Source organism: Eschrichtius robustus, chromosome 2, assembly GCF_028021215.1.
Source record: "Eschrichtius robustus isolate mEscRob2 chromosome 2, mEscRob2.pri, whole genome shotgun sequence".
Taxonomy (NCBI): Eukaryota; Metazoa; Chordata; class Mammalia; order Artiodactyla; family Eschrichtiidae; genus Eschrichtius; species Eschrichtius robustus.
In genome coordinates this window covers 94166751-94184550 of record NC_090825.1, presented here as the reverse complement: position 1 = coordinate 94184550, position 17800 = coordinate 94166751, and the positions used below count along the sequence as shown (strand labels likewise).

Sequence of the window (17800 nt, the reverse complement as noted above, 5' to 3'; positions counted from 1 at the left end):
TAGTGGCTGTATCAATTTACATTCCCACCAACAGTGCAAGAGGGTTCCCTTTTCTCCACACCCTCTCCAGCATTTGTTGTTTGTAGATTTTCTGATGATGCCCATTCTAACTGGTGTGAGGTGATACCTCATTGTAGTTTTGATTTGCATTTCTCTAATAATTAGTGATGTTGAGCAGCTCTTCATGTGCTTCTTGGCCATCTGTCTGTCCTCTTTGGAGAAATGTCTATTGAGGTCTTCTGCCCATTTTTTGATTGGGTTGTTTGTTTTTTTAATATTGAGCTGCATGAGCTGTTTATATACTTTGGAGATTAATCCTTTGTCTGTAGATTCGTTTGCAAATATTTTCTCCCATTCTGAGGGTTGTCTTTTCGTCTTGTTTGTAGTTTCCTTTCTTTTGCAAAAGCTTTTAAGTTTCATTAGGTCCCATTTGTTTATTTTTGTTTTTATTTCCATTACTCTAGGAGGTGGATCAAAAAAGATCTTGCTGTGATTGATGTCAAAGAGTGTTCTTCCTATGCTTTCCTCTAAGAGTTTTATAGTGTCCAGTCTTACATTTAGGTCTCTAATCCATTTTGAGTTTATTTTTCTGTATGGTGTTAGGGAGTGTTCTAATTTCATTCTTTCACATGTAGCTGTCCAGTTTTCCCAGCACCACTTATTGAAGAGACTGTCTTTTCTCCATTGTATATCCTTGCCTCCTTTGTCATAGATTAGTTGACCATAGGTGTGTGGGTTTATCTCTGGGCTTTCTATCCTGTTCCATTGATCTATATTTCTGTTTTTGTGCCAGTACCATATTGTCTTGATTACTGTAGCTTTGTGGTGTAGTCTGAAGTCAGGGAGTCTGATTCCTCTAGCTCCGTTTTTTTCCTCAAAATTGCTTTGGCTATTTGGGGTCTTCTGTGTATCCATACAAATTTTAAGATTTTTTGTTCTTGTTCTGTAAAAAATGCCATTGGTAATTTGATAGGGATTGCATTGAATCTGTAGATTGCTGTGGGTAGTATAGTCATTTTCACAATATTGATTCTTCCAATCCAAGAAAATAGTATATCTCTCCATCTGTTGGTATCTTCTTTAATTTCTTTCAACAGTGTCTTATAGTTTTCTGCATACAGATCTTATTTCTCCCTAGGTAGGTTTATTCCTAGGTATTTTATTCTTTTTGTGGCAATGGTGAATGGGAGTGTTTCCTTAATTTCTCTGTCAGATTTTTCATCATTAGTGTATAGGAATGCAAGAGATTTCTGTGCATTAATTTTGTATCCTGCACCTTTACCAAATTCATTGATTAGCTCTAGCAGTTTTCTGGTGGCATCTTTAGGATTCTCTATGTATAGTATCATGTCATCTGCTAACAGTGACAGTTTTACTTCTTCTTTTCCAATTTGTATTCCTTTTATTTCTTTTTCTTCTGATTGCCGTGACTAGGACTTCCAAAACTATGTTGAATAATAGTGGTGAGAGTGGACATCCTTGTCTCGTTCCTGATCTTAGAGGAAATGCTTTCAGTTTTTCACCATTGAGAATGATGTTTGCTGTGGGTTTGTCATATATGGCCTTTATTATGTTGAGGTGGGTTCCCTCTATGCCCACTTTCTGGAGAGTTTTTATCAGAAATGGGTGTTGAATTTTGTCAAAAGCTTTTTCTGCATCTATTGAGATGATCATATGGTTTTTCTTCTTCAATTTGTTAATATGGTGTATCACATTGATTGATTTGCATATATTGAAGAATCTTTGCATCCCTGGGATAAATCCCACTTGATCACGGTGTATGATCCTTTTAATGTGTTGTTGGATTCTGTTTGCTAGTATTTTGTTGAGGATTTTTGCATCTATATTCATCAGTGATATTTGCCTGTAATTTTCTTCTTTTGTAGTATCTTTGTCTGGTTTTGGTATCAGGGTGATGGTGGCCTCATAGAATGAGTTTGGGAGTGTTCCTTCCTCTGCAATTTTTTGGAAGAGTTTGAGAAGGATGGGTGTTAGCTCTTCTCTAAATGGTTGATAGAATTCACCTGTGAAGCCATCTGGTCCTGGACTTTTGTTTGTTGGAAGATTTTTTTTTAAATTAATTAATTTTATTTTATTATTTATTTTTGGCTGCGTTGGGTCTTCGTTACTGCATGCAGTCTTTCTCTAGTTGCGGCGAGCGGGGGCTACTCTTCGTTGCGGTGTGCAGGTTTCTCATTGCGGTGGCTTCTCTTTTTGCGGATCACGGGCTCTAGGTGTGCGTGCTTCAGTAGTTGTGGCACATGGACTCAGTAGTTGTGGCTCTCGGGCTCTGGAGTGTAGGCTCAGTAGTTGTGGCACATGGGCTTAGTTGCTCCGCGGCATGTGGGATCTTACCGGACCAGGGCTCGAACCTGTGTCCCCTGCATTGGCAGGCGGATTCTTAACCACTCTGCTGCCAAGGAAGCCCTGTTGGAAGATTTTTAATCACAGTTTCAATTTCATTGCTTGTGATTGGTCTGTTCATATTTTCTGTTTCTTCCTGGGTCAGTCTTAGAAGGTTATACCTCTCTAAGAATTTGTCCGTTTCTTCCAGGTTGTCCATTTTAATGGCGTAGAGTTGCTTGTAGTGGTCTCTTAGGATGCTTTGTATTTCTGCAGTGTCTGTTGTAACTTCTCTTTTTTCATTTCTAATTTTATTGATTTGAGTCCTCTCCCTCTTTTTCTTGATGAGTCTGGCTAATCGTTTATCAATTTTGTTTATCTTCTCAAAGAACCAGCTTTTAGTTTTATTGATCTTTGCTGTTGTTTTCTATTTCATTTATTTCTGCTCTGATCTTTATGACTTCTTCCCTTCTGCTAACTTTGGGTTTTGTTTGTTCTTCTTTCTCTAGTTCCTTTAGGTGTAAGGTTAGATTGTTTACTTGAGATTTTTCTTGTTTCTTGAGGTAGGCTTGTATAGCTATAAACTTCCCTCTTAGAACTGCTTTTGCTGCATCCCATTGGTTTTGTATCGTTGTCTTTTCATTATCATTTTTCTCTAGGTATTTTTTGATTTCCTCTTTGATTTCTCCAGTGATCTCTTGGTTATTTAGTAACATATTGTTTAGCCTCCATGTGTTTGTGTTTTTTATGTTTTTTTCCCTGTAATTGATTTCTAATCTCATAGCATTGTGGTCAGAAAAGATGCTTGATATGATTTCAGTTTTCTTAAATTTACTGAGGCTTGATTTGTGACCCAAGATGTGATCCATCCTGGAGAATGTTCCATGTGCACTTGAGAAGAAAGTGTAATCTGCTGTTTTTGGATGGAATGTCTATAAATGTCAATTAAATCTATCTAGTCTATTGTGTCATTTAAAGCTTGTGTTTCCTTATTAATTTTCTGTCTGGATGATCTGTCCATTGGTATAAGTGAGGTGTTAACGTCCCCCACTGTTACTGTGTTACTGTCGACTTCTTCTTTTATAGCTGTTAGCAGTTGCCTTATGTATTGAGGTGCTCCTGTGATGGGTTCATATATATTTATAATTGTTATATCTTCTTCTTGGATTGATCCCTTGATCATTATGTAGTATCCTTCTTTGTCTCTTGTAATAGTCTTTATTTTAAAGTCTATTTTATCTGAGATGAGTATTGCTACTCCAGCTTTCTTTTGATTTCCATTTGCATGGAATATCTTTTTCCATCCCCTCACTTTCAGTCTGAATGTGTCCCTAGGTCTGAAGTGGGTCTCTTGTAGACAGCATATGTATGGGTCTTGTTTTTGTATCCATTCAGCAAGCCTGTGTCTTTTGGTTGGAGCATTTAATCCATTCACTTTTAAGGTAATTATTGCTATGTATGTTCCTATTACCATTTTCTTAATTGTTTTGGGTTTGTTTTTTAGGTTCTTTTCTTCTCTTGTGTTTCCCACTTAGGGAAGTTCCTTTAGCATTTGTTGTAGAACTGGTTTGGTGGTGCTGAATTCTCTTAGCTTTTGCTTGTCTGTAGAGTTTTTGATTTCTCCATCGAATCTGAATGAGATCCTTGGCGGGTAGAGTAATCTTGGTTGTCGGTTCTTCCCTTTCATCACTTTAAGTATGTCATGCCGCTCCCTTCTGGCTTGTAGAGTTTCTGCTGAGAAATCAGCTGTTAACCTTATGGGAGTTCCCTTGTATGTTATTTCTTGTTTTCCCCTTGCTGCTGTCAATAATTTTCCTTTGTCTTTAATTTTTGCCACTTTGATTACTGTGTGTCTCGGCATGTTTCTCCTTGGGTTTATCCTGTATGGGACTCTCTGCACTTCCTGGACTTGGGCGGCTATTTCCTTTCCCATGTTAGGGAAGTTTTAGATTATAATCTCTTCAAATATTTTCTCAGGTCCTTTCTCTTTCTCTTCTCCTTCTGGGACCCCTATAATGCGAATGCTGTTGTGTTTTATATTGTCCCAGAGGTCTCTTATGCTGTCTTCATTTCTTTTCATTCTTTTTTCTTTATTCTATTCTGCAGCAGTGAATTCCACCATTCTGTCTTCCAGGTCACTTATCCGTTCTCCTGCCTCAGTTATTCTGCTATTGATTCCTTTCAGTGTATTTTTCATTTCAGTTATTGTATTGTTCATCTCTGTTTGTTTGTTCTGTAATTCTTCTAGATGTTTGTTAAACATTTCTTGCATCTTCTTGATGTTTGCCTCCACTCTTTTTCTGAGGTCCTGGACATCTTCACTATCATTATTCTGAAATCTTTTTCTGGAAGGTTGCCTATCTCCACTTCATTTAGTTGTTTTTCTGGAGTTTTATCTTGTTCCTTCATCTGGTACATAGCCCTCTGCCTTTTCATCTTGTCTATCTTTCTGTGAATGTGGTTTTTGTTCCAGAGGCTGTCGGATTGTAGTTCTTGCTTTTGCTGTCTGCCCTCTGGTGGATGAGGCTATCTAAGAGGCTTGTGCAAGTTTCCTGATGGGAGGGACTGGTGGTGGGTAGAGCTGGCTGTTGCTTTGGTGGGCAGAGCTCAGTAAATCTTTAATCCGATTTTCTGCTGATGGGTGGGGCTGGGTTCCCTCCCTGTTGGTTGTTTGGCCTGAGGCGACCCAACACTGGAGCCTGCCTACCCAGGCTCTTTGGTGGGGCTAATGGCGGACCCCGGGGGGGCTCACGCCAAGGAGTACTTCCCAAAGCTTCTGCTGCCAGTGTCCTTGTCCTCATGGTGAGACATAGCCACACCCCACCTCTGCAGGAGATCCTCCAACACTAGCAGGTAGGTCTGGTTTAGTCTCCTATGGGTCACTGCTCCTTCTCCCTGGGTACTGATATGAACACTACTTTGTGTGTGCCCTCCAAGAGTGGAGTCTCTGTTTCCTCCAGTCCTGTCGAAGTCCTGCAATCAAATCCCACTAACCTTCAAAGTCTGATTCTCTAGGAATTCCTCCTCCTGTTGCCCAACCCCCCAGATTGGGAAGCCTGATGTGGGGCTCAGAACCTTCACTCCAGTGGGTGGACTTCTGTGGTATAAGTGTTCTCCAGTTTGTGAGTCACCCACCCAGCAGTTATGGGATTTGCTTTTATTGTGATTGCACCCCTCCTACCATCTCATTGTGGCTTCTCCTTTTGTCTTTGGATGTGGGGTATCTTTTTTGGTGAGTTCCAGTGTCTTCCTGTCGATGATTGTTCAGCAGTTAGTTGTGATTCTGTTGTTCTTGCAAGAGGGAGTGAGAGTACATCCTTCTACTCCGCCATCTTGAACCAATCTCCATATTACCAGTATTGCTTTAATATTTTAAATATTATTTTTCTGATAGTCACTGATTGCATTTTCATGTAATTTAAAAGTAGGATTCTGTTTCTCGCATTTGTATCTGATTGACAAACTCTCAGTTTACTATAATCCCTGAACACATAACACATTATCATCTAGATAGTAGGTTGCTTCAGGGATTGTGTCTGTGGTTATTTTAGATTTGTCTTTATTGGTTTTCTCAGTCAGGCTGCCTTTACTTCTGAGATAAGGAAACCCAGTGCTTGTTTTTGAGTTTGTCATTCAGTAGGTTGAAAACTGAGGAACTCAGGCATCAAGTATTCATGTAGGCATTGATGCCTTGGGATTCTGGAGAAATTATTTAACTCCTTCTTGTACCTTTGACCTAAGCTGCGTTTGTAGGCTTATCAGTAAGAATCTTCTGCACTAGAGAATTTGTCTCCATTCTTGAATTTTACTCAGTGAAGACTGTGACACTGTCTTTTTATCTATAATTATACTTAGCTGGAAAAAGTCTTCTCTTGATCTATGTATAATGATATTTCTGAACTTAATGTGATATGTCACTGAAATACTACCAGAATGTCACCACCCTCTGTTCTCTCCTCCTATCCTCCTTTTAAACAATTGGCTGTTGAGGTTAGGAATCAGAGAAGGAAATCTGGAAAAAATTTCCTTTTATTTTAAATGTTGGCCAGAAGCCATTGGAAAATGCGCAATGCACTTCTACCGTATATTGTCAGTTTTTAAGAATGTTCTTGAAGACTCTTTTCTGTTGGCTGCTGCTATGAGTCTATTATGATAAATGCCTGTAAGTGCTTTGCTGGTCTTATTTTCAAAATCAGGTCAAGGTGTGATTTTGTGGACATGCAAAATGTTTAATAAGCACTATAGAGAGGATCATTTTTTGGCAAAGTACAGGAATAGCTATGTGTGCAGTGAAAATAATGTTTATTGAGAGTATGTGACATTGTGGTGGGCATTTTATGTAAATAATCTTTTTCAATCTTCAGAAAAACCTAAATGGTCTCTCTTACCCCTAGTTTTCAGAAAAGAAAAACTCAAGCATAAAAAGTTAATTTGCATAACTTATAATTAAATCAATATTAATTAAATTACAGCTTAATTATAATTATATATAACTAAATATTAATTTGAAGAGAAGAGTTACATTTTTATTACTTATTATAGGATGTAATTTTTTTGAGTTTCATAGCTGTGGTTTAACTTTTTAAAAAATTGGTATATGGTAGAAAGGATAAAATTTCCTGAATTAGAAATGAATAAAAATAAATAAGTGCAAGATTGTATTTTCCTGTGTCTTTGGTTAAATCAGTTCATTTCTGCCTCAAGTTCCTTTGTATACAAATTGAATGTTGCTTTCTTATTTCATTGAATAAGTTTATTGCTGGACTTTGGAGATTGAAAGCTTAAGGAAATATAGTATTATAAAATTACAAAGTGTGTCTCAAAGTTGCTGATCATTCCTTAGTAAGCATATTTGATGCCAAATTATTGTTCTGAAAACATCAAGGAGTCAGACAAAATCTTTTTCTTTCCAGTATTTGGGTTAGTTTTGTTGAATTGCGACTCTTTCTTGAAAAGACATTTGGATTTAGCAGATGAGGTAACGCTTTGCTTGTTTTATAATAGTGTAATGGAGAGCGGGCTAAAGAAGAAGCAATTACACATTTTGAAAAGCTCTTTGAAATCCTAGGAGAGAGGAAATCATCTGTTTTGAAGGCAATTGATGCTTCTAAGAAACTAAGATTAGACAAATTTCAGACTCAAATGGAAGAGTATCAGGGGCTGCTAGAGAACAACGGACTCGTGGGATACGCTCAAGAAGTGCTGAAAGAGACAGATCAGTCTTGCTTTGTTCAGACCGCAAAACAGCTCCACCTCAGGTATTTAACTTTGAACTGACAGTCTCTCTCTAGCAGTGTCATTAAATGCTGCTTTATGTTTCAGCTGTAGCTCTGAGTGGTTCAGAGTGCTGTGTTATGTGCAGTATCTCTTGCTTCACTCTTAGCTTGAATGTTGAGTGAAGTTTTCTTTTGTTAATCTCATTGAAAATATTTAGTCTGATTTGCCTGTTTAAAGAATCATTTTTGTATAAAATATTTTATATCTGTCTGTAGAATACAGAAAGCTACAGAATCTTTGAAGAGCTTTAGACCTGCGGCTCAGACTTCTTTTGAAGACTATGTTGTTAATACATCTAAACAAACAGAACTTCTTGGAGAATTGTCCTTTTTCTCTAGTGGTGAGTTTTAGTAACAGCATACCTTCATGTTTTTAGTTTGAATTCACATTGTGTAGGAGAAACACAAATTCTCTTCAGTTTGACATTATAATGCAGCATCTCAGTTGCCCAGACCAGCATACGCTAAAATCATATGCCATTTATGTTTTTATAACCGTGTTTTTATGCACAGAAGCTAGATTCTTTTGGTTTGTATGTTTTTAAACTTTGTGTGAATGGCACCACATTGTATGTATCTTTTTTTTGTAAATTATTTTTTTGAGAAATTAAGTTTAAGATAAATATTTGTTAATACATGAAGTTCTGGTTTACAGCTATATGTTAACTTTACAGTATTCCATTATGTAAGTAAGTTTCCCACTAAGAGACAGTCTGTTCCTGTTTTTTTATCTGTTGTAAGCAATGCTCTATTGAACATCTTTGTCAGTGTTTCTTTGTGCGTGTGTATGAGTTTCCCTAGGGCAGAAACCTAGAAATGATATCTCCAGGCTAAAAATGACTCTAAGATGTTTAAGTGTTTACATTGCTGTATGAGTTTGCCAGGGCTGCTAAAACTAAATACCACAGACTGGGTGACATAGCAACAGATATTTAATTTCATAGGATTCTGGCAGTAAAAGGTTTTGTTTATTTATTTATCTATCTATCTATCTATCAGTCACACCTTGGGGCTTGCAGGATATTAGTTCCCCGACCAGGGATCAAACCCAGGTCCTTGGCAGTAAAAGCCCACATCTTAACCACTGGACCGCCAGGGAATTCCCGTTGGATTCTGGAGGCTAGAAGTCTGAGATGAAGCTGTCATCAGGGTTGGTTTCTTCTGAGGTCTCTCTCCTAGGTGTGCACATGGCTGTCTTCTTGTGTCTTCACGTGGTCTTCCCTCTATACATATCTGAGTCCAAATTTCCTCTTATAAGGACTCCAGTCCTATTAGTCATAGTGGACTAGGCTCCACCTTAACGACCTGTTTTTAACTGTGTTACTTCTTTAAAGACCCTCTCTCCAAATAAAGGCCCATTCTGAGGTACTAGGGCCTAGAACTTCAACATATGAGTTTTAGGGCGGGCAGCTCGGCCCCTAACATTTGGTTGTGTTTGTGTTCTGCTGCTCTGCAGCAGGGAGGTCTTCCTTTCCTTTTTTCTTCTCACCTTGTTCATCTCCCTCAGATTTCTCTTCTAATAATGGTGAACAATTACAGTCCTTGGAAAAGTACACTTACAGTTTAATTACTGTACAGGTACAGATGCATAGATTTGTATTCAGTCAAAGGAAATTTGTCTTGTTTAAAAGTTAAACACACTGAAGGGTTATTACTATGACCACCTTTCTCTTCCAATCAATACCTGAATCTCTGTCAGGTACATACTTTTTTGTCTATTATGATGATCTTGTTTTTCCAAATATGTGGTGATATTTGAAATGCTGATTCTATTTCATGTACTGTACTTTCCTCTTTTTCCAAAATGTATACTTGAATTGTTCTTTATATACACGCTAGTTTACTTAGGAGTACAAGGCCCTCCCTTCCCTGGGGGTCCCAAAACAGTCTTTGGAAAAAGGAAGTTGAGTGTGGGTAATCTCGGGTTATACCAGTGTGTAACGAAGGACCAGTAAAACGGGTGGGTCAGAATGGAAAGCTGCTGGTCACCCAGCTTCCTACTGGTGGATGCTCTCCTTATTTTTTCCTGCACGCACGTAGAGCATTCCAGTCATGTTATTCTTTAACTAGCTTTTTTTTTTTTTTTTAACTTTAAAATGTAGTTTGGATGGCTTTTCAGATCCCATGGCTGCATAACATTCAGTTGCACAAATGCACACATAGACATACCTATGCTGTACATTGCTTGTACATAGCTGGAGGATAAGGAGAAGAGGGAGACTTCTGCTTTTCATTTCGTGTATTTCTCTGTGATTTGATATAAATATGTGTTTATTTATGTGTGCATGTGCATGTGTAACTCCTATAGCTTATTTTTACCATATGACCAAAGCAGTTAAGCTGTTTGGAATTTATTCTAAGGAAAAGATTATGAATATGCACAAAGATTTAGCTGTGATATTTTAATCATTGTATTTTTAATGAGAAATTAGAAACATGTTTTCTGAAAATAGTTAAATGTTGCTACAGTGGAATGCCACTGGGAGAAAAATACTGGCAGGAGCTACACAAAATTATTGTAGTGATAATCTTTGAGTTACTTAATTTGTGTGTGTTTTATGTAGTTTCTGATTTTCTTAAAAAAATATGTATCTTGTTTATACCAAGAAAAAGTCATTTAAATTGCTTTGCCAGACTTCCCTGGTGGTCCAGTGGTTAAGACTCCATGCTCCCAATGCAGGGGGCCTGGGCTCGATCCCTGGTCAGGGAACTGAATCCCACATGACGCAACTAAGAGTCCGCATGCTGCAACTAAAGATCCTGCACACTGCAACGAAGATCCCGCATGCCCAACTAAGACCTGGTGCAGCCAAATAAATAAATAAATAAATAAATTTAAAAATAAATAAATAAATTGCTTTGCAACTCTGTGGAAGATAATATGAAAGAAAGCTATATAATGTTTTATTGAAGTTTGTTTATTATTATACTGACCAAACTTAGATTTAAAAGTATTTATTAAAATAATTTATAGGAGGACACATATTATAAATTTCAAGTCTAGGGTTGTTATTCAGTAGATGGAAATTGAAGAGTATGTGGTTAAAAATTTTAATTTATGGTGTTTCAGAATTAACATGTAAAGCTAAAATTGAGTTTTACTTATTTTGTCTGTCTTATTTTTCATTCTTCTTTCCCCTTTCAGTTATAAACATAAATATACCTTTTAAAATCTCAATTTACTTTCCTTTTTAAATTTTATTATGATAAAACTTACCCTGAGATCTAGCCTCTTAAATTTCTGGTATACAATACAGTATTGTTGTCTGTAGACACAAGTTGTACAGCACATCTCTAGAGCTTATTCATCTTGCTTAACTGAAACTTTATGCCTGTTGATTAATAAGCGCCCATTTCTCCCTGCTCCTCAGCCCCTGGTAACCACCATTCCAGTCTTTGATTTTATGAATTTGGCTACTTTAGATACCTCACGAAAGTGGAATCACGCAGTCAGCATTTGTTTTTCTATGTCTCACTTATTTCACTTAGCATGTCCTCAAAGTCCAACATCCTGTTGTATTTGCAGGATTTATTCTTTTTCTTATACACAGTATTATAAATGTAGAAAGTTCTTGAACAGCAGAGAAATCCTTTAAGTATTTTCAATAAATCATTTTTACTGAAATAAAAGGAAAAATAAAGGTTCTGAAATAATATTTTAACATTGTTTTCTATTTCATAATTCTTTCAGGCATAGATGTGCCAGAGATCAATGAGGAACAGAGCAAAGTTTATAACAATGCTTTGATAAATTGGCACCATCCAGAAAAGGATAAAGCTGATAGCTATGTCCTCGAATATCGGAAGATTAATAGAGATGAGGAAATGTTGTCTTGGAATGAGATAGAAGTGTGTGGCACAAGTAAAGTCATTTCCGATCTTGAAAGTAATTGTAACTATGCTTTCAGAGTAAGAGCCTACAAGGGTTCAATCTGCAGTCCTTGCAGCAGGGAATTGATTCTTCATACTCCTCCAGCTCCAGGTATTGTGAATAGTGGGAATAAGAAAAGCATAGAGTTGGAAGAGACCATGATAAAAAATAAACCAGTTAATGTGTCCATGCAGACCTACGTTAAAACCACCTCTCATCTGTAAAATACTCTAGAAAAGTAGATTCCATACCCAGCTAGGATTTAGAAATAGACTGAATACTTGAATTTCACCATCTAGGCTGAGAACAGGATTAGATTTCTGACTGACATCAGATACAGAAAAACATGACATTTGAGTGAGCAGGGCTATTAATTTGGGATTAAAATAGCATAAATGCTACCTTACAAGTATTAAATAGTATAATTCTGTATTTTTGATCAGTTTATAGAAATCTCTATTAACATAGGATCTAGGCAGATATTTTAAAAATTTATTGGTACAATAACGTGAAGAATAATTTTAATTTACCTAATTCTGACTTGTCTGGCTTTTCTAACTCAGTAATTACAAGCACATGGGGATGGAAGGCAGGTATTAGAACCACATGGATAGCTTTTTCCTACACTAAAAACTCCTCCTGCCCAGCAATCCTCCCTCCCCCTTCCAAGTTAATAACCACTGATACTACTTAAACAGCACCTGTAAATTTTTATAGAATGAGAATGACTTACAGGTTAGTTGATGTTCACTACAGTGGCTCCATGGATAAGGGACATTTAGAACCAAAGTTGTGCTCATCCTGGTGAGCAGGAAATCATTCTGCCCAGTTGGTCACGGCCTCAGAGGTTCCTTCATTTGGCTTTTAGACCTCATTGTTCCTGCCCATTTTTAGTGGCTTATGTACCCATATTTTGTGCACTCTGCCCATCCTTCCCTTTTTGTCCAGAGTGTACTATTCACTCTGTTTTTCATGTACATTGTGACTAATTAAAAAGAAATACAAATAAATAGGGTTGGCTCAAATTATTTTTCTTGAATTTTAATAAAATCCAAAAGAGAGTTTTAGGATCCATTTGCAAGTATTAAGTAAATATTTTACTGTTTATGCAGTTTCCGCTTTCTTTTCTAGTCTCTGACTGAAATTGGAAGAAAAAGGAAACCTGAAAGTAGCTACTGTTTTCAGTGATAAAGTGAAGGGGGATGGAGGAAAGGAAACATTAAAAGCTGTCTTTCTTTTCTCCAAGAGAAACCCCATGAATAGGGTGACCATTTAAATTTATTTTGCAAACTGGGAGACTTTTGAGATTGAGAGAAAGTGTGAATTGCCATGCCAGGGTAATAGGCATTCCCAGGAAGACTGGTCAAATCACATATGGAGAATAGTTTTAGCTTGTTAGCCGACAGTTTTTTACAATTGTGGTATTATATAGTTAAAATTTGCCATTTTAACAGATCAGTGGCATTAAGTACATTCAACAGTGTTGTGCAGCCATCACCACTCACAATCTCTGGAACTTTTTCATTTTTCCAAACTGACACTCTGTGCCCATTAAACAGAAACTCCCCATCCACCCTTCCCCCAGAGCTTGGTAACCTTTGTTCTACCTCTGCCTCTATGAATTTGCCTATTCTAAGTACCTCATGTGAATGGATTCACATAATCCTTTTGTGACTGGCTTATTTCAAGGTTCATGCATGTTGTAGCATGTATCAGAATTTCCTTACTTTTTTAGGCTGAATAGTATTCCATTGTATGTATATACCACATTTTCTTTATCTATTCATCTATTGATGGGTGTTTGGAATGTTTCCACTTTTTGGGCTAGCAGCCACTAAATGTTAGGCTGAATGGGTTTAAGTTGATAGAAGAGTAGTGTTATTGAAACAGGAGGGAAGGGGCAGGGCACAACCTTTAAAAGAAAGACATAGCCATAGTACATGATTAAAACTAGTGAGAACCAACTAGGTCCAAGATGGCGGAAGATTCGACTTCCAGTAGACCTTGAGCCTCATACGCTCATTGTAATACATTAGCATGTTAATGACACATCTGCCAGCATCATGACAGTTTTGAGGCCAACCATAAAAGGTCAAAAAGTGGGTGGTAACACTTTGCTTTACACACCACTGTAAAGCAATTATACTCCAATAAAGATGTTAAAAAAAAAAAAAAGTGGGTGGTAGCCCAATTCCTGGCTATCCCCGCCCCTTCCCCAAAATAATTGGAACAATCCTCCTACTCATTAGCCTATGAAATTATCCAGCCCGTAAAAACTAACCACGCCCTATTTCGAGGCCTCTTGCTTCTTGTCTTCCAAGATGGCCCGCACTCTGTCTGTGGAGTGTGTTTCTCTCTAAATAAATCCACTTCTTGAATTTGGAATTCTCCAAATTCTTTCGCAACGAAGAAAGAATGTTAAATTCACCGGCAACATTATCTCCATTCTGTAGTTGAGGAAATCAAAGTTTAGGTTAAACTCTAGTTAAATGCTTGCGCCAGGCATCAAACCCAGGTCTCTCTGAACCCAAAGCCTGTGTGTGTTTTTTTTTTTTTACAATGTACACTGTTTCTCATGTCTGCCATCTTGATTGATAAGGAAAAGACCTTACTAAAATTGCTAATAGTTTCCATATTTATAAAATTTGGAATAAAGTTTTAATAAAATACATAGATATTTTTGAAAATGTACAGCCCCTTATTTTAGGGATAAAAGGACAGATTCAAGACTGTAAAATACTTAGGATAGATTTGCTATATCTATTCCAAGGAACTACATTCATAAATTTCTCATGCATTTAAAATGTTTCTTCTGCTTTGAAATTTCTGAAGATTTTCAGGTACAGAGAATTTACTGGAAATTATTTCTAAGTTGGGGTTTTGTTTTGTCATAGTTTGTGTAGGGTAGAATGATATATTCCTCTTCCTATATCTTTTTAGTAATTTCTGTTTGAAAAACCTGTTAAATGTAACCATAGATTGTAGAAATGCTAATAATTTGCAGCCTAATTTTCTGCTCTATTTACAGTTTTCAGTTTCCTTTTTGATGAAAAATGTGGCTATAATAATGAACACCTCTTGCTGAACTTGAAGAGAGACCGTGTAGAGAGCAGAGCTGGATTTAATCTTCTCCTTGCTGCGGAGCGGATCCAAGTGGGTTACTTCACAAGCTTAGACTACATCATTGGAGATGTTGGAATTACAAAAGGGAAACACTTTTGGGCCTTCCGTGTAGAACCATATTCATACCTGGTAAAAGTGGGAGTTGCTTCCAGTGATAAACTACAAGAATGGCTCCGGTCTCCCCGGGATGCAGTCAGTCCAAGGTAGATTCTCCTACTGATAATTCTTTAGTTCTTTAGGAAGTAAACATCCTGGTTTAGCAAGGTGAGACTGAAAATAGACTTGGATTTACTTGTTGCATTTAGAGTATTTAGTATTTAGAGTATACATTTCTTAGACTCAGGTGTTTTGGCTGTGCTTATGTGGCTGGCTAAGAAAAGGAGTCAGGTTGTCTTGTATTCACACAGTGAATAATGAGATTCAGCAGTTAATTTCTGATGCTGTGAGGAAATAAGTCTGTTTTGGGTACACCTCTTGATTATGGTATAGCTTCGCAATTTAGAATTTTCAAAGTCTTTCATATCAGTTACCTTAATGATGTGATAAAATTGCATAAATAGTGAAATGCCTCTCAATGCCATATTTCACAATTGATATTAAGTTGTTCTTTTGTTAAGGTATACAATTCTTTAAACTGTCCCGTAAGTACTTACAAAATTGGGTCATGGTAAACGTGTTTCCATGGCAGAGAATTCCAGTTTCTTGAGTTTGACTATTTAGTGGAGACTGTACAGTTTATTTTTGTTAGATGGTATAGTGTGCACTAGTCCAGGCAAGTAATTTTTGACCATTTATGTCTACAGAAATCCCAGATTAACAATCTGAGTGATAGGAAAAACTTTTTGCACTAAGATGAGAAATTGAAATAAGAGTGAAAATTGAAATAGGGAAATAGTCACTTAAACATAGTGGCATGTCTACTTGGTAGATTATTATTAATAATGCTAAAAAAGTTTACAACATGAGAAATATTAGAAGTGAAAAGACCTGATTAAAGTTGTTGATGTAGTATTATCACAAATATATAAGAAGCAATCTATGCATAGGGAAAAAATGGAAGGAACTTTGTATCAAAATTTTCTTCAAGGTGTTACTGTTTTATAATCAAGGGGGGGAAAAAACAACCTTTATAATACTTGCTTGCATCATAGATCCATGTAGAACTCCCAACCAGGAAATATAGTTCTTAGCAGGAGAATGAAACATGGTTTTTTGTCCTGCATTATTTTGCAGTGCCCGTTTATTTTACTTAGTCTGAAAATTCCTTGGATTAGGGGGCCTGTCTTGGTTTTTAATTTTTTTATATATGATTTTTGTGCTAGAAATATTTAATCTTTGTCAAGTCCCTTCAGTTCCCTTCCCCCTGCTTTATTTTTGATAGGCCAAAATTATTATTTTTAGGTTCTCAGGTATATAGGTAAAAATGGATGCTACTTAATGACAGAATTTGGGGCTGAGTTTGTGGCGTAATTCTAAGTGGCAATGTGAAGTCCTTATGTTTTCAATTGATTATGGTTTACCAGAAAGGTTTTGATGTACAATTGATTTTAATTTTAACTCAATGTATATTATCTTGTGAAAATGTCTCGAAACTACTTGAAAGCCTATGCTGATACAGATAAGATTCTGCTTTGTCTGTTTGTGTTGTATTTTAGATACGAGCAAGACAGTGGGCATGACAGCGGAAGTGAGGATACCTGTTTTGATTCTTCACAACCCTTTACGTTAGTTACTATAGGCATGAAGAAATTTTTTATTCCCAGGTCACCTACTTCTTCTAATGAACCTGAAAATCGAGTTCTCCCCATGCCAACAAGTATAGGGGTTTTCCTCGACTACGATAAAGGCAAAGTGGGTTTCTATGATATGGATCACATGAAATGCCTTTATGAGCGCCAAGTGGACTGTTCGCATACTATGTATCCAGCATTTGCATTAATGGGCAGTGGAGGAATTCAGCTTGAAGAACCCATCACAGCAACATATCTAGAATACCAAGAGACCATGTAGTTTAAGCATCTGATGTGACTTAGGATAAAAAATGTGAGCAAAGTAATGCCTTGGTGTTAACCTTTGTAACTAATTACATATCATCTAAGTGTCTGGTCGCTACACTTGTTTTTTGTGTATGTTTCTTCTTAAAACAGAAAGCCTCAACAGGCTTCCTGACTTTTACAAACACCGGGAAAAAGATACTTTTTCATAGTTAACACTGAAATGGTTAACTGGATTATCTTCTTACCCACGGGAAATCTAATTTATTTATGTCAGCTTGTGTTGCTGATACTTACATTCCTTGTTTCGGGGTTGGGGGAAGGGATACAAAAGTATTTATTATGCTTCTTTTGTGTTTGGTTTTTCATTTTTATATCATGTTTATGTCCTAAGAGAAGATATTTTTTAAATGCCTTCTGGATAGAAATTAGTACTAAGCATTGTGTTGTGCATTCGTTTTTAATCGGAAAACAAAGGTATAGATAGGTAAAAAAAAGGCCATAGAAACGGTAGTATATTTAAATGGAAAATTATGTATTTAATATTCAGAATATATTGCCTGGAAAATGAATACTGCTGGGTTTTTTTTAAGACCACAAACTGTATTCTTAAGGACATTTTTAAGAGTTCTCTTAGCTGTAATGCCCATACTTGCATGTGTAGGAAACATGGTTTCTTGCAGGAAACACAAAATTCTTGGCTAACACACAAAGCTTTTCACTTCATATGATTTTTGGGGAAATTTTGTTTCTTCAATTTTTTTTTTAGTTTCTCTATGAAAATATTTGCGCTTATATCAAATCATTATTTTTCATAAATATTAGTGAAGATACACTGATAATTGTCATATTCTTTTGCTTTCTTTTTGTGTCTTGTAATTTTCATTCTTTGGCACAAATATTATATATCAGATTGTCCTGGTTTATGTTTACATGTTTGAAAAGTTCTTGATACATTTTTAGTGTCATTAAACATATAAAATGTGAAGTAACTATCCGGTCAGTTGTATGGCATTTTCTATGGCTCATTGGTAATAAGCATTTGTCATATAAGCAAGTAAAAATACAAATTTAATTGTTTAGGAATAATAATTAAAATCATAATGACTGTGTGTACCCTTTTTTAAAGTTAAAAGTTCTTTGACTTTGAAGAATCTCATATCTAAATTTTATCTTCATTTTTGAAAGATTCT

General features: G+C 36.4%; 1 protein-coding gene across 1 annotated transcript in view; it reads left to right on the top strand.

Annotated features, from left to right (window-relative positions):
• TRIM36 (tripartite motif containing 36) overlaps positions 1–16718 on the top strand; it is a 34301-nt gene extending 17583 nt beyond the window's left edge. Inside the window, exons 6-10 of the mRNA XM_068534137.1 lie at positions 7348–7601; positions 7836–7960; positions 11311–11601; positions 14519–14816; positions 16269–16718. Of these exons, the coding sequence (XP_068390238.1) occupies positions 7348–7601; positions 7836–7960; positions 11311–11601; positions 14519–14816; positions 16269–16623 (1323 nt within the window). The 3' untranslated portion in view covers positions 16624–16718. The remainder of the gene's footprint in view (positions 1–7347; positions 7602–7835; positions 7961–11310; positions 11602–14518; positions 14817–16268) is intronic.
• The last annotated feature ends 1082 nt before the right edge of the window (positions 16719–17800 follow it).